We start from the raw sequence: 17,208 nt of genomic DNA on the forward strand, positions 1-17,208 counted from the left end.
ACCTGCCCGAAATGCTACGCGTACTAGTGGCTGTACAAAAATGTAACAACTCTTGTATATATCTCAAAAAAAAAAAAAAAAAAAAACAGCGTTGAATGTAATGAAACGCCATTTTCTGGGTGAGTCCCGGAGGCTCCCCGGAGCTATCCATGGCTGATATGGATACCCTAACTATTTTGCATCAATCGATGTGGGTGGAGTTCTAGGCCTACCGGGGACCACGAGCCAGAACCTGGCCCCCTCAGAGAGGTACAGGGAGCAATGGCCCATAGAAATGCACATGTGATTTGGAGCATTCTATATCTGCCATCGACCGGGACAGGCACCCAGAAAGGTAAGCGCCACAAAACAAACCCCTATTCTGGTTAAACAACAAAAATCGACAAACGAGTGGACAGAACTCCCCCAGGAAAACGAACTAACAAGCATGATGTCACGCGAGCCGCGCCGCATGTCTGCGCAGCTCCCCCCTCCCCGGGAGGGGGAAGGGGGAGCCCCAGATCCCCGCGCCGGCGATCCCCGCCCCAGTTCTGAGACTGGATATCAAAACTGTGAAAAACCCGCTGACCGGAGGGCGGGAGGGTGCCGGGAAGCTTCCGGGACTCACCCAGAAAATGGCGTTTCATTACATTCAACGCTGGTTTTCTGGGGGGAGCCCCTACGGCTCCCCGGAGCTACCTCACCAAAGACTACCTAAAACACAAGGGGACATACCCAGGAGGCGGTCGGAGAATCACCCCACAACACGAAGTCGAGACAACAACCCAAGGTATAGCATTCGCCAGAAAAAAGGGAGAACGGCCGCAGACGAAGAAAACCTATGATCACGACAATAGGAGCCAAAAACCACTGCGCCTGAGAAGAGCAAGAAGCTCTGCCACACGGCCCCCAGAGGCGAATGCCAACACAAAAAGAAAACCGAGGCAAAGCACCTCCTGACCCCAAGGAGCCACAACCACCAAGGAGAAGAAAAACAGGAGAGCACCCTGTCCAAAGACCAGGACGACACAGACAGTGCATAAGCAGGCCGGAGGTGTAACAACGCACAATACAACCTGCGAAACAGCGCAGAAGAAATATCGATACCGAAAGCTAGCAGCAGAAACCAAGGTGCCAGACCCTGGAACGGCCCCAAGCGCCTCTACATCCTCCCCAAGCCAAACCTATGACAGCCCCAGGAGGGAAAGGAAAACACAGGACCAAAACGAAAATGCCACAAGTGTGCAAGACCACCTCCACAAGTGCAGCTGACAGGGAAGGAACTCGCATAAGGAGCCGCCCCGCACCAACATCCCGCAGAAGGGCAGGAGCGAAAAGACTCATGAGGAGGAGCAAAATCGCTCCCAGGAAAACTAGGAGCGCCGAGACAGTGTGAAGAGAAGAGATATTCACAAAAGAACAAAAAGGCCAACACCCAGAAGCTGCTGGGAAAAGGACCAACAAGCCCTAGAAAGGACCGGAGGGAAGCTCAACCGAATGACGACAGATGCACCAGAAAACGGGAAGGAGCAAAACAGTCCCGAACCTTCGAGGACAAAAAGAAGCAAACACAAAGGACGAAGGCCCCAAAACCCCGTCGCACCCGAGACCAAAAGGCATGCATAAACCCCAAAAAGAGGGGGACATGACGGAAGAAGGCCCGTCCCGGAAAAAGGGGCGAAGATCGTAGAAAAGCACCCACCGACAGGACGGAAACAACGGGTACAACGGACAAGGAAACCAAGCCCAGGGAGGGGCCGACGCCCACAAAGCACGTGCGGAGAGGGGGAACGGAAAACCCTACACCACAAAACTGCAAGTCCCCCCCCCCCAGAGGGTTAGAAACACCCCGGCGGGGACCAACGGGGCCTGAGGCCTCTCACATGAGCCCCACCCTAGCCCCGGGAACCCACCCTGTAGGCCCCAGGACCGAGCTGCCCCTCAAAGCCCCAGCGTCAAGAAAACCCCGGGGCAGCCATGAAAAACACGAAGGAAGGGAGCCCACTAGGCTCTGGAACTTGAACCGAAACCGGAGGATAGGCGAGGGGCGATATGAAGACCCCAAGCTCATCCCCAGCCAGCACAATGAGGCGAGGACAAGACAGTGAAACCAAGGAACATGGAAAAACCAGGCCCTGCATGGCAAGACCAGCAAGGAAGGACAGCCCCAGAGGGAGCACAGAAGGGCCGAACATAACGCCACAACCAACCCCGACAAGCAGCTGCAGTAGCAAAACCGCAGCAAAACGTCACCACACTCCCCAAGGAAGCGACAGAGAAGATAGATAAATCGGACACGAGTGGCACACAAGGGGACATAGGCGGAAACCGAGCACCCAACTGAGCCACAGGGACGGTAGAAGAAACGTGTGCAGTGTAACAGGCAATCAAAGGAACACATTAGGCAGCCCAACATGGGCTGACCCCACACACAGCCCCAAGAGCAGAGATGAGAATGCCCAAGAAGCACAGAATCCGCCCGACAAGCAAACGACAGGGGAGAGGTGGAAACAAAGAGCCAGAACCCAACCTGCAAACACAAGGAGGCAAACACAAAACCTCCGACACAGGAAAACTTACTACCAAACAGGCACCCCCACCGTTGCACTGCGGAACAAGGTGGAGGCGGGGCCCCGAACTCAAGCAAGGTTAGACAAGCATAGGAGAGGGGCAGGAGGAGTACAGGCAGGAACCGCCTCTGAAGGAACAAGAGGCCACCTGCAGACACCCGTGAACCGAGGAAGGAATCAGGTGGAGAGAACAAGAGCTGCCCAGTATGGGCTAATAGCCCTGCAGTAGGCACCTCGAGTGATACGGTCCACGTTCTCAAGTACGTATGTACACCCATTCCTACTCCCAAAAACAAAAACAGCGTCAGGACGGAGGAGATGCCAAAATCGCATCAACTCACTTGCAGAACATAGGCCCTGAAGGGCCACGACGTAAGCGTTCGAGTTCGTATCCGCCGGAGGCGGCCAGTACGCCCATGCTGGAGAGGAGGGGAGCAGCGAAGGAGGCTCCCCACCCTAGAACGCAGGGAAAACCTCATGAATTCCACACAGCGGCACCCCAGAACACCCCCAAAGCAATGGGGCACGGATGGGAATAAGAAAAGAACGAGAGGCGAAGCCCCCCAAGAGAATTGGAGCAGAACACATGTGCATTCTACCCGGAACCAAAACAAACTCCCACGGCGCATGCGCAGGACGCGAAAGAAAGTAGCCCAACCAGGCGAGACGTAGCCCAACCAGGCGAGAAGTAGCCCAACCAGGCGAGAAGTAGCCCAACAAGGCGAGAAGTAGCCCAACCAGGCGAGAAGTAGCCCAACAAGGCGAGAAATAGCCCAATAAAACGAGAAGGAGCCCAATAAAGCGAGAAGTAGCCCAACAAGGCGAGAAGTAGCCCAACCGGCTACAAGGAGCCCAAACGGTCACAAAGGAGCCCAAACGGCCACAAAGGAGCCCAAACGGCCACAAAGGAGCCCAAACGGCCACAAAGGAGCCCAAACGGCCACAAAGGAGCCCAAACGGCCACAAAGGAGCCCAAACGGCCACAAAGGAGCCCAAACGGCCACAAAGGAGCCCAAACGGCCACAAAGGAGCCCAAACGGCGACAAGGAGCCCAAACCGCTACAAGGAGCCCAAACGGCCACAAGGAGCCCACCTTTCCATAACAGAAGGAACCAGTATGGAGGCAAACTCCGGGACACGCAGGAGGAAGCCGCAAAGGCCAACAGCACCACAGGCGAAGATATGCAGTTAGCCAAAAACCTCCTGAAGACGGAACCGAAGAAACCACAGGGACACGGAACCGAACCCGGGGAGGAGCAGAACCCAAGCCCAAATCGTAAGCAGAGGGGGGAAAGAAAATCCCACTCCTCGTAACAGTAAGCCCCGCTCAGAAGGACGGAAATCCAGGCGGGCGCAATGGAGCCCAAGGCCCCCAAGGCCGCTCCTCCCCAACCCCAGGAGCCTCTGCACCAGGCCCCGGGGCCGAGTCGACCTCCAAAGCCCTGGCCTCACAAGCAAAAGCCGGGGCAGCCGAGAGAGCTGAAAGAGAAGGGGGCCCACTGGTCAAAACCCCGGAGCATCGGCCGGAGGAACAGACTCGAATGCCTCCGCAGCTACCCCGGACGGGGCAACCCTCGAAACTGCCCAAGTCTCAGAACCTCTAACCCCGCCCCGACCCCGAAGCCTGCCGATGCGTAAGGGCCGGAAGCAGGAGGGGGAAAAACAAGGGGGGGCGTGGAAGAAATCAAGGCCGAAGCGACCAAAACCCCCAAGTCTGGGTCCCTACACAAAGCGAAAAAGCATCGGGGCGTCCGGGGAAGCGACAAACCCAAGCGCGTTGCAACAACCTACCATGTAACGTGCGAGCTGCCTGCACCCACAGGAATTCATCAGCAGCCTGGGTAAATGGAGTCACGAACAAGCAACAAAGCTCGCAGGACTCATGGGTCGAATGTGTCACCGACCCAACAGGCAGCATGACGGAGGCAAAAACAAGGAGAGTCACCCTGAGACAAAGGGACAGAGGAACCCTCAACTCGCACAAAGCGAGAGGGGACGCAAGGGTCTCCACTATCGGACCCGAGAGCCCCCGGGGGGTTTCCCAGGGCCCTTAGACTGGGTCTGCTAAGGGTTATCCCAGGCAGGGTACTGCTAACCGGCGCCCCAAACTACCAAGCAAACTGCTAAAGCTGAACCCACGGGACGTGTCCACTCGCGAGGGCAAAGCAGGGGGTGCCTCCACACAAACGAACCTAATATAAGGGGGGGGGGGACACAAGGAAGACCCCCCTACCAGGCAAAAACAAAAATAAAAGAAAAAACCACACAAGTGGACAACGTACCCAGAGGGAACAGAGCCGGCCGCTGTCATAGGTGAAAACTAGCTACGCACTACCCTGCGCCCCACCAGTGCGATAACTACCACTTACCCCATGGTAAAAAGGGAGTGAAACCCCCAAACCCTCGGGGCGGCCAAACGCCAAGCAGCGAAAAGCCAACAGAGGTACTTACAGGGCACTCAGGGAAGGTGACCTTAAGCACATGCAGCCCGAGTACCTGAGAATACTACTCCCAGCTCACACGACCACCGTAAGAGCAGCACTGCAAACAAGTCACAGCACTGAGACAAGACTGGAGCTGGAGCCACATGACCGTGCATGATCCCATCAGCCGAGGAACTTGGGCGGGGATCGCCGGCGCGGGGGTCTGGGGCTCCCCCTTCCCCCTCCCGGGGAGGGGGGAGCTGCGCAGACATGCGGCTCGCGTGACGTCATGCTTGTTAGTTCGTTTTCCTGGGGGGTTCTGTCCACTCATTTGTCGATTTTTGTTGTTTAACCAGAATAGGGGTTTGTTTTGTGGCGCTTACCTTTCTGGGTGCCTGTCCCGGTCGATGGCAGATATAGAATGCTCCAAATCACATGTGCATTTCTATGGGCCATTGCTCCCAGTGCCTCTCTGAGGGGGCCAGGTTCTGGCTCGTGGTCCCCGGTAGGCCTAGAACTCCACCCACATCGACTGATGCAAAATAGTTAGGGTATCCATATCCAACCCGTTCTCGCATTTTCTTATAGTCAATATTGACTTATTAAATACGTGCATATGAGATATACTAATTTATTGGGAATATTTTAGTTTACCTTGAAAAGCTTCATAGAAAACACCGACCTTACCTAACCTTCTTAGTATGTTAAGATAAGCATCTTATTGCTTCGTAATTACAATTATTACTTAACCTATTATATGTATAGGTTAAGTAATAATTGTAATTACGAAGCAATAAGATGCTTATCTTAACATACTAAGAAGGTTAGGTAAGGTCGGTGTTTTCTATGAAGCTTTTCAAGGTAAACTAAAATATTCACAATAAATTAGTATGTCATATATGCACTTATTTAATAAGTCAATATTGACTGTATGAAAGTGCGAGAACGGGTTGCCTTATCAGCCATGGATAGCTCCGGAGAGCCGTAGGGGCTCCCCCCAGAAAAATAATCAATGAAGTAGCCCATGGTGCACAGCGTGACTTCGCTCTCAGTGCACCAGGTACAGATAAATTTTTGTTTCCTGTTTCTTCATTCCGTGTGCTTGCAAATAACGCACTCACGTACACCCTTGGCTTTAGTACTTGTAGGTTGTATGTAGCCAAGCTTGTAAAGCATAAGGTAGTATTGAAAAGATTATAGGAAAAGATCAATTTGTAAGGTAGTCTTGAAAAGAATGCTTTGTATGGTCCCACACAGGAAGAGATTCAGCTTACCTCAAGAGTGTCCATCAGTCAGAAGGAGATTCAGCTAGCCTCAAAGAGTGTCCGTCAGTTAGGAAAAGATTCAGGTACAGTATTCTTGAAAATATCTATGGAAAACACCACCATAGAAGCCGCTAACACTTCATCTATGCTATTTGTATCAGATGCATCATCACTGAACGCAGAAAACGATTCATCTATGTATCATCTAAATAAATTGTAGATAGCATAGGATTGCAAGGGTGACGCTCAGAGCTACAACTGGATACGCTCACTGTATCGTCCTCATAGGTGCTGTATCACTTGCATCCGACCTTTGTGTTAGGTCCTTATTGTGCCTAGCTTCACCAATATTATGACCCTTATGTTCTTCAAACAATAAGGTTTAAATTTCACCGACAGAGCGTTATCTTTCAACACCACGTCGGACAGGTGTTTGGGGGCCATGTGCCACCCATGGTTGCTCATTCAGTACTAACCCAGCCAGCAGCCCTAGGGCATTCTGGGAATTTTTTCCAAGATGGCTGGCTCTCACTAGAGGTCCTACGAGGTCATTTCGTACACAACCAACCTCGTACACATTTAGAATTGGTACCAAAAAATCAAAAAGAGTTTTCTCGGTTGGCGCAGTTTCCCGCCGACCGAGAATACTCAGTTGGCGCAGTAAAGTGGTTAAAAGCCCACAGAGAAAGGAGAGCACTACACACTCAAATACCGAAGAACAACACAGAAAAGAAAGAAAGTGACTAAAAGAGTGCCACAAACCCCATACCTGTCGCTGTGAAGAACAGCAGGTGAGACACCTTGAACAAAGGCACCTAACTGCCACAAAGACGATAAGAAATGACTTAATCAAAGAGGGCCAGATGTGAAGAGCAGAGAATAAGGACAAACCAGCAAAGATGAACACTGACCCAATCCACTGAGAGGTAATGCCATGGAAAAATGCCTGGATTCAGAACCAAGAAGCACATGAACCAAAGCTGATCTGACCACCAGGGAACCGGGAGAACACTCCTGAGGTAGACTCCATCCCAGCCAGGAACAGGAGACACTGCTGGCTCGAGGGGAAAGGTACAGAACCTGCTCCCTGACCAGACCAACCAAGCACACCCTCGCAAGAGGCTCACAAAAGGGAATGGAGCCGAACAAAAAGAAAGAACCAAAATCACACTAATACAAAGAGGTCTAGGGCTGGGTGTCTGAATGGCTTGGAAAAACTACATGAAGAGGTCCAGAAGGGCCAGCCCATGAAACTGGAAGCAACTGGGCCAAAACTGACCACAGGGACAATGGACCCCGACAGGACATGTACAGTGTGGGCAGCCAAACCTTGAGAGCCTGGCAGAAGAGCTCCAAACAACGACCAACCCCAAGGAGGCAGTGACCAAAGCAAACCGCTTAACTCCCCACCTCACCGGTGCAAACAAGGAACCCCCAGGTAAAACCCCATAGGAGCTGGAACACAGAGCTTAGGGATCCACCCCCTGCAGCATAAGCCAAACAACTGCAAACACGAGCCACACAGGTAGGAGGAAGTTACCCGGGAAGGAAAACGCAATAAGGTCCTTATTGTGCCTAGCTTCACCAATATTATGACCCTTATGTTCTTCAAACAATAAGGTTTAAATTTCACCGACAGAGCGTTATCTTTCAACACCACGTCGGACAGGTGTTTGGGGGCCATGTGCCACCCATGGTTGCTCATTCAGTACTAACCCAGCCAGCAGCGCTAGGGCATTCTGGGAATTTTTTCCAAGATGGCTGGCTCTCACTAGAGGTCCTACGAGGTCATTTCGTACACAACCAACCTCGTACACATTTAGAATTGGTACCAAAAAATCAAAAAGAGTTTTCTCGGTTGGCGCAGTTTCCCGCCGACCGAGAATACTCAGTTGGCGCAGTTAAGTGGTTAAAAGCCCACAGAGAAAGGAGAGCACTACACACTCAAATACCGAAGAACAACACAGAAAAGAAAGAAAGTGACTAAAAGAGTGCCACGAACCCCACACCTGTCGCCGTGAAGAACAGCAGGTGAAACACCATCAACAAAGGCACCTAACTGCCACAAAGACACCGAAAAGAAATGGCTTAATCAAAGAGGGCCAGATGTGAAGAGCAGAGGATAAGGACAAACCAGCAAAGATGAACACTGACCCAATCCACTGAGAGATAATGCCATGGAAAAATGCCTGGATTCAGAACCAAGAAGCACCTGAACCAAAGCTGATCTGACCACCAGGGAACCGGGAGAACCTGAACCAAGCATCCAACCAAGCACAATATTAAGCGCCGCAACCGGACACAAAACATGATGCACCCCCGGCCTGACCAACCAAGCATCAACCACCCATGGACCCCTCCGGAACGCAGCAGTCTCATTCTTCGCCAGAAAAGAAGGAGACGGCTGCAAGCGAACAAAACAATCACCATGACCAAAAGAGCAGAAACCCCTGCACCGGAGGAGAGCATGAAGCTCCCCTACCCGACCCCCAGAGGACAAAGCCAACAAGAAAAGTGCCTTGGAAAAACAATCCTGGACCGAAGGGGCCACAACGAAACAAGGAGACGAAAGGAAAGCGAGCACTCTGTCCAAAGACCAGGATGGCTCAGGTGACTCATGAGCAGGCCGGAGGTGAAACAATGCACGAGACAGCTTGCGAAACGGCGCAGACGTAACATCGATACCGAAAGCAAGCTGAAGGGGCTCCGCCAGCGCCGCACGATACGAGGCGACAGTGTTAGGCATTAGATGACGGTCCTGGAACAACCACGAGAGGAAGGACAAGACCACCCGAACAGACAAGGAACTAACACGACGAAGACGCAAAAAGAAACAGAAGGACCGCCAGGAAACTTCATACTGCCGCCGAGAAGCCCTCAGGTGGGACACCAACAAGGAGGCCACCTGATCACCATAGAGATGATGATAGACTCGAGTCAAAAAACCCATACGGGAAGACTCGAGGAGAAGATCGAACCAGCCACGTGACATACAGGCCCGATCTGCAGAAAGAGGCGGAGCCGCGGGAAAACCCTCGGGTTGGGACACCGAGCAACCAGCGCCTGAAACCAAGGCTAGGCCGGCCACCAAGGGGCCAGAAGGACAACTCTCCCCTTGTAAGCCTCTAAGCGAGTCAGGACTTGGAGCAACAGCCGAACTGGGGAAAAGAGGTACAGGAACCCCCACCTCGACCAGTCTAGCTGAAAGGCATCGACCCCGACAGCCTTGCGATCGGGGAAGGGCGCCGCATAAACAGGAAGACGCCACGACCAAGCCGACGCGAAGAGGTCCACCTCAGGGCGCCCAAACGTCTAGCAAAGCCAATGGAAGGACTCGTCGTTGACCGTCCACTCCGTGGAGAAGGGAACGAAGCAAGACAGGGTGTCGGCCAAGACGTTGGACACGCCCCATACATGAACCACCAGGAGAGCCAAACCCCGAGAACTCAGCAGACGAGTCACCCGAAGCGACCAACCCCAAAGAGACAAGGACCGTATCGTAACCCCGCGGTTCAGGCAATGAACCACCGGAGAGCAGTCCGAACGGAGCCGAATCGTCGATCCGCGGGCCACCCGAATCCTCCCCAGAGCAAACCACACTGCCGCGAACTGCCGCACCGTGCTGTGAGCTCGACGGAAGGACGGATCCCACTGCCCCTGGCCGGCCTGGTGAGCACTGGTCACAAAACCCCAGCCGAGAGACGACACATCCATGTACACATCGAGCGAGGGCTCGGGTAGGCGCCAAGGCACTGAACCCTGAAAAACCCGAAGAGGAAGCCAGTGACGCAGCAACCGACGCAAGGCCCCCGGGGGTCGAACTCTGCGATCACGAGAGAGGCAGAAGAGGCAACCCCGAAGGAACCAGAACAGCCGTCGAAGCCAAACCCGACCCGGCGGGTAGACCACCATCGCGAAGTTCAGGCTCTCGCACAGCCCCTCGAGCAACCACCGGGTGACCCGAGGGCCCTCCAGAAACAGACAAAGGCGGGACCGCAGCCGCAGGAGAGACTCCGGAGGGAGAGACCAGGAGGCAGTTCGAGAGTCCCAAACGAGACCCAGCCAAGTCCGAACCTGAGAGGGAACGAGATGGGACTTCCTCCAGTTCACCAAGAACCCGAACTCGGCAAGCTGGGAAAGAACCAAATCCCTGGCTAGCAAGCAAGCTGACTGGCTGGGAGCCCAAACCAGCCAGTCGTCAAGGTAGGCCAACACCCGAACACCTAGGAGACGCAAACTAGCCACCACAACCTGTGTATGGCGCGTGAACACGTGAGGAGCCAGGTTCAACCCGAATGGGAGACAATGAAAGTGGTAACTCAGACGCCCCACAAGAAAACCGAGCCAGTCCCTGAACCGTGGATGAATCGGGAACATGCCAATAAGCGTCCCGGAGGTCCAGGGGACACCATCCAAGCTCCCGGCTCCAAGAGGAGCCGAACCTGAGACAGCGTAGTCATCCGAAAGGAGGGGCAATGAACCCAGGGGTTCAGACGGGACAAGTCCAGAATGAACCGCAGGTCCACGCAGTCCCGTTTCGGAACCTGGAAACAGACGGGAAACCCATCTGAGGGACGACGTCGTTTTGACGACGCCTAAGCGTACCCACTAAAAGACGACTCGACAGAGCGCAGGGGAAGAAACCTGCCCTGCCAGCCCCGACCCCTCCCCCAAGGGGGGAAGGGCCACCCAACGCTACCGCAGGCCGCGAGACACGAAGCGAAAAGCCCACTGAATCGTGGGACCAGGTGCGGGCGAACAGTGCAAGCCGCCCCCCCATCGCCCCGTCACTGGGGCAAACCGCGAAAGGGCCGGCGACCCTTACGAGACCCAGAACCCCGCACAGAGCTAACACCGCACCGACCAGACGAGGGAGGGTCCGCAGGAGGAGCCAAACCCGAACCTGACACCAGAGGCCTACCACGACGAGAGGAACCCCGAGCCTTGGCACGACCTTTCCGGGAAGACCCACCCCGGGATCCCCGGAAAACCAACAAGTCCAACATCGGACGACAAGCCGCCGACGCAGTCTGAATAAATTGTGCCACGGCCGACTCCTCAAACAGAAGAGGACAAAAAGGTGAAGAATGCCTAAGAGCCAGAGCCCAAGCAGATTCCACGGAGGAACCCAGCACCGTCTGCTGACACGCAAGACTGGAAGCATAAAACAGGGAAACCGCATCCCTTCAAAATCGGCGTGAACAGCTTCAACAAGGCAGCCGACGAACGCGCAGCCTAGGACAAGGTGCCAGACCCCGGGACGGACCCAAGCGTCCTCACATCCTCCATGAGCCAATCTGAAGACAGCTCTAGGAGAGAAAAGAACCGCAAGGCCGAAGCCAAAAGGCCCCGAAAAGGGGCCTTTTGGCAAGGGGCCGAGTGCCTGCCGAAAGGGTGGGAACCTGCACATGGAGCTGAATAACACCCACATCGTGGGGAAGGGCAGGGGCAAACAAGCACTTATTCAGGTACTCAAGCTCACCCCCAGGAAAACCTGAAGCACCGTGGAAGCTTCCCGCCACTCCAGCGTGCGGGAACGACAGAAGGAATGCCAGGAAACCAGAACAAACAAGAGGCAGTCTGCTAGCCAGGACGACTCCGGAACCTTGTAACGGAGCCAGAAAGGGAACGAAGTCCCAAACCTAAATTCGGACTGGATACATTTCCGAGGCATAATCCGGGTCACGCAGGAGGTAAGCTGCAAAGGCCGCTCGCACCACACCAGGTTGGATGCGATAAGCCGAAAACCTACTCGGGAAGGACGAGTAGGTGCGGACTGAACAAGGATCGAAATGACCCCAACCCCCAAGTCCGGGTCTCGAAAAGCAAAGCGGGGCAGCCCCGGGGCATCCGGGTGAGCAACCAACCGAGCGCGTTGCAACAGATGAAACCTAGACTGCATCGCACGCGCCGCCTGTAGCCGAATAGAATCATCAGAGGATTGGGTAAATTGAGTCACAAGCAAGCAGCAACACTCACAGGACTCAGGGTCAAAAGTATCACCGACCCAACAGGCAGTGTGGCAGAGGCAAAAACAATGAGGGTCACCCTGAGACAAGGGGACCGAGCAACCCTCAAACTCGCACACAGCGAGTGGGGACTCCGGGGTCACATCCATCGGACCCACGCGCCCCCTAGGGGATTCCCAGGGGCCTGAGCATTTACTTTAAGAGGACTCGCACTCAGGTAGTCCCAGGCAGGGTGCTGCAAACCAGCACCCAAAACTACCAATCAAACTTCTATAGCTGAAACCCCAGGGATGTGTACACTCACGGGGACCTAGCAAGGGGCGCCACCGAGGAGAACAGTGGAAGGGCAAAAACAAACTGAATAAAATGACAGAACCCCCCACCAGGCAAAAAGAAAAAGAAAAACAAAACCCCGCAAGAGGACAGCGAACCCCAAAGAACAGAGCCGGCCACGATGTCGGGAATACAAGCTGTGCAGCACCCTGCGCCCCAACCAGTGGAAACTGCCTCTTACCTGCCGGTAACAAGGGAGAACAGAACACCCAAGGTGGCCCCAAGCCCCAAGGGCAGTACTTACAGGGCACCTAGGGAAGGCAGCCCTAGGCGCATGCAGCCCGAGTACTGAAGATAACTCCTGGCTCTCGCACCCACAAAACCAACACCACACGCAAAGCACAGTGCAGTAGTGACACCGGAGCCAGAGCACACGACCATCGCCTATAGCATCAGCCTCAAGAACTGAGGTGTGGGTAGCCGGTGTGGGGGGTCTGAGGCTCCCTCTTCCCCTTCCCCCTCCAGGGGAAGGGGGAGCTGCGCAGACAGCGGCATGGCGGTGTGTGACAACACACTAGTTTGCTTGTTTTCGGTTGGGGAGTTCTATCCACTAGTTCGGCTTTTGGTAGCAATTTTAACCAGAATAGGGGTTTGTTTTGAGGCGCTTCCCTTTCTGGGTGCCTGTTCCGGTCGATGTCAGACATAGAATGCTTCCAACCACACAGGGGCCTCTATAGGCTATTGCTTCCCTTGCCTCTCTGAGGGGGCTCGGTTCTGGCCATGGTCCCCGGTAGGCCTAAGAACTCCATACACATGACTGATGCCAAAGTCTGACATTAGCATATCAGCCTGGGATAGCTCCGGGAAGCTGATGGGGCTCCCCCCAGAAAAAGCATATAAACCAAATCAAATGTAATCTGAGAGTTGTATGTTAACTTCCATGGTTATTCATAGTTTTGTTACTGATATAGACAGTGACAAGCCCTGGCCCTTTTGTATTTGGCCACATTACTCATTAACAGAAAAATGCAACTGCAATACTCTGTATTGTTACCTTCCCATCAGCATTTCCAAGTGCTGAGCGTAAGATGAAGTCTGGTGGTCCAAAGGCATCTACAAGCGCCACAGCATCAGGAAGCAGGTCAGCACACAGACGCCTTATGTGCAGATGAACCCTCGAGATGAAATTTCCTTCTTGAATAAGGCCTCCTGTAGAATGTCATAATAAATTAAATATATATCCATTATATATATTAGTATATTTTGGTAGCAGTCTTTCCTGTAGACGTATATTATTAAATATGACCGAAAAAGTAAGATTAATAATTCTAACACGAATTTTCTCAATATTTCTTATGTTTCTTTTCACTATCGATGGTAATTGAAAAATCAATTCTCCAAAATTCATTTTTATTTCTAGTCTGACACAAGACACTTGAACGCGTTTCGTAATAACTTATTACATTTTCAAAGACTATAGTTTACACACACACAACTATAACCTGCAAACACTTAACAGAGTTCTACTATGCTATAATTTAAACCTATCTTAACCTTTTATCTTATATACCTGCGTTCGGGTGAGGTGATATGTTACAACAGTTTTGGATGAGGTGAAAACAAACTTTCAACACATGACAGAACACGAAACAATGGGTATAATATTGGGTAAGTTAAAGGGAAGAATGGAATGGCTGTTGATTGCTGGTGTCGACTTCTTAATGTGTAGTGCCTCGCAGATATCAAGCCGCCAGCTATCGCTGCATCTATCAATGATTTCCGTGTTTTTTGTTAAGACTTCTCTGGTGATGGTCTGGTGGTGGAAAGAGATTATATGTTCCTTAATGGAGCCCTGTTGCTTATGCATCGTTAATTGCCTGGAAAGAGATGTTGTTGTCTTGCTTATATACCGAGTTCTTTGAGGCTTACAGTCTCCAAGTGGGCATTTGAAGGCATAGACGACATTGGTCTCTTTTAAAGCGTTCTGCTTTGTTTCTGGAGAGTTTCTCATGAGTAGGTTGGCCGTTTTTTTGGTTTTATAGTAAATCGTCAATTGTATCTTCTGATTTTTGTCTGTAGGAATAACGTTCCTATTAACAATATCTTTCAGGTCCCTTTCCTCCGTTTTATAAGCTGTGGAAAAGAAGTTCCTGTAAAATAGTCTAATAGGGGGTACAGGTGTTGTGTTAGTTATCTCTTCAGAGGTTGCATGGCGTTTCACCTTCCTTCTTATGATGTCTTCAACGAAACCATTGGAGAAGCCGTTGTTGACTAGGACCTGCCTTACCCTATAGAGTTCTTCATCGACTTGCTTCCATCCTGAGCTGGATCTTACTTAAGTAAGATCATTGACCTACTTAAGTAGGATCATTGGAACACATTTGTCTCACTAATTCATTGTAAATATTTACTATTTTATACTATAATTATCTATGTGTGGGCCTGTGTGTGGTTGCTCTGATGATGCTAAGATAATAGGAAGGATAAGAAATTTGAATGACTGTCATGCCCTTCAAGAAGACCTGGACAAAATAAGTATATGGAGCACCACTTGGCAAATGGAATTTAATGTAAATAAATGTCATGTTATGGAATGTGGAATAGGAGAACATAGACCCCACACAACCTATATATTATGTGAGAAATCTTTAAAGAATTCTGATAAAGAAAGAGATCTAGGAGTGGTTCTAGATAGAAAACTATCACCTGAGGACAACATAAAGAATATTGTGCAAGGAGCCTATGCTATGCTTTCTAACTTCAGAATTGCATTTAAATACATGGATGGCGATATACTAAAGAAATTGTTCATGACTTTTGTTAGGCCAAAGCTAGAATATGCAGCTGTTGTGTGGTGCCCATATCTTAAGAAGCACATCAACAAACTGGAAAAGGTGCAAAGACATGCTACTAAGTGGCTCCCAGAACTGAAGGGCAAGAGCTACGAGGAGAGGTTAGAAGCATTAAATATGCCAAAACTAGAAGACAGAAGAAAAAGAGGTGATATGATTACTACCTACAAAATAGTAACAGGAATTGATAAAATCGACAGGGAAGATTTCCTGAGACCTGGAACTTCAAGAACAAGAGGTCATAGATTTAAACTAGCTAAACACAGATGCCGAAGAAATATAAGAAAATTCACCTTCGCAAACAGAGTGGTAGACGGTTGGATCAAGTTAAGTGAGAAGGTGGTGGAGACCAAGACCGTCAGTAGTTTCAAAGCGTTATATGACAAAGAGTGCTGGGAAGACGGGACACCACGAGCGTAGCTCTCATCCTGTAACTACACTTAGGTAATTACACTTAGGTAATTACACACACACACACACGTGGACAAAGGAAGAACTGGATGACAAACGAGAGGGCCTCATAATGGTCATGAGAGATATTATTGTACAAGCAGATAAAGATAAATCACGACTGTTGATACTGGGGGACTTCAACTTTAGAGCAATAGACTGGGAGGCCTATAAAGCAAGAACGGAGGACTTTTGGACATGCAGATTTGTGAACCTCATTCTGGAGACATTCTTGTATCAACACATAAAGCAAGCCACAAGAATGAGGGAAGGAGATATACCGTCAGTACTGGATCTAGTATTCACCAGGAAAGAAGAAGAGATTTTTTGACATCCAGTACATTCCTCCCTTGGGAAAGAGTGATCACGTCCTGTTAGACATTAAATATGCTTTAAGATATCATCTAGAAGAAAATGGGGACATTGAAACAGTTGATAAACTCGATTTAAAGAGAGGCAACTATGGGGAACTTCGAAATTTTTTTAATGAGTGTAATTGGACAGAATTGTTGCTAGGCAGGGAAGTAAATGAAATGTATGCCAAATTTTTAAAACTATACGAGGAAGGCACACAAACATTCATACCAAAACAGAGATGCAGGACCAGAAAACAGTATTGGTTCGACAGAAATTGTGAGAGGGCAAGAGACCAAAAGACACAAAAATGGAATCAGTATAGGAAGAGGCCAAACCCCCAAACATACCAGCGATACAAAGATGCGAGAAACAATTATACAGCAGTAAGGAGAGAGGCAGAAAGAAATTTTGAAAAAGGGATAGCAGATAAATGTAAAACAGAACCAGGGTCTATTCTACAAATTCATAAACAACAAATTGCAGGTAAAGGATAATATCCAGAGGTTGAAAATGGGAAACAGATTCACGGAAAATGAAAAGGAAATGTGTGAAACATTAAATGAAAAGTTCCAAAGTGTGTTTGTACAAAATGAAATCTTCAGAGAACCAGACACAATAAGAATTCCAGAGAACAACATAGAGCGGATAGAGGTGTCTAGAGATGAAGTGGAAAATATGCTAAAGGAGCTCGGGAGGAACAAAGCAGCTGGCCCAGACGGCGTTTCATCATGGGTTCTGAGAGAATGTGCATCTGAGCTCAGCATTCCACTTCACCTGATCTTTCAGGCATCCCTGTGTACAGGAATCGTAGCAGACGTGTGGAAACAGGCTAACATAGTTCCAATCTACAAAAGTGGCAGCAGGGAAGACCCCCTCAATTATAGACCTGTATCATTGACAAGTGTAATAGTGAAAGTATTGGAAAAGCTAATCAAAACTAAATGGGTAGAACACCTGGAGAGAAATGATATAATATCAGACAGACAGTATGGTTTTCGATCAAGAAGATCCTGTGTATCGAATTTACTCAGTTTCTATGATCGGGCCACAGAGATATTACAGGAAAGTGA

The 17,208-nt window shown here is 50.7% G+C and overlaps 1 protein-coding gene across 16 annotated transcripts in view; it reads right to left on the reverse strand.

The window, feature by feature from the left end:
* The window catches only part of LOC123757282 (peroxisomal acyl-coenzyme A oxidase 3-like), a 546,669-nt gene that overhangs the window by 67,354 nt on the left and 462,107 nt on the right, over positions 1–17,208 (reverse strand). For all 16 annotated transcript variants that reach the window (XM_069323862.1, XM_069323857.1, XM_069323852.1 and 13 more), the window contains one exon: positions 13,534–13,688. In XM_069323862.1, the coding sequence (XP_069179963.1) occupies positions 13,534–13,688 (155 nt within the window). The remainder of the gene's footprint in view (positions 1–13,533; positions 13,689–17,208) is intronic.

The sequence above is a fragment of the Procambarus clarkii genome, chromosome 13, assembly GCF_040958095.1.
Source record: "Procambarus clarkii isolate CNS0578487 chromosome 13, FALCON_Pclarkii_2.0, whole genome shotgun sequence".
Classification (NCBI taxonomy): domain Eukaryota; kingdom Metazoa; phylum Arthropoda; class Malacostraca; order Decapoda; family Cambaridae; genus Procambarus; species Procambarus clarkii.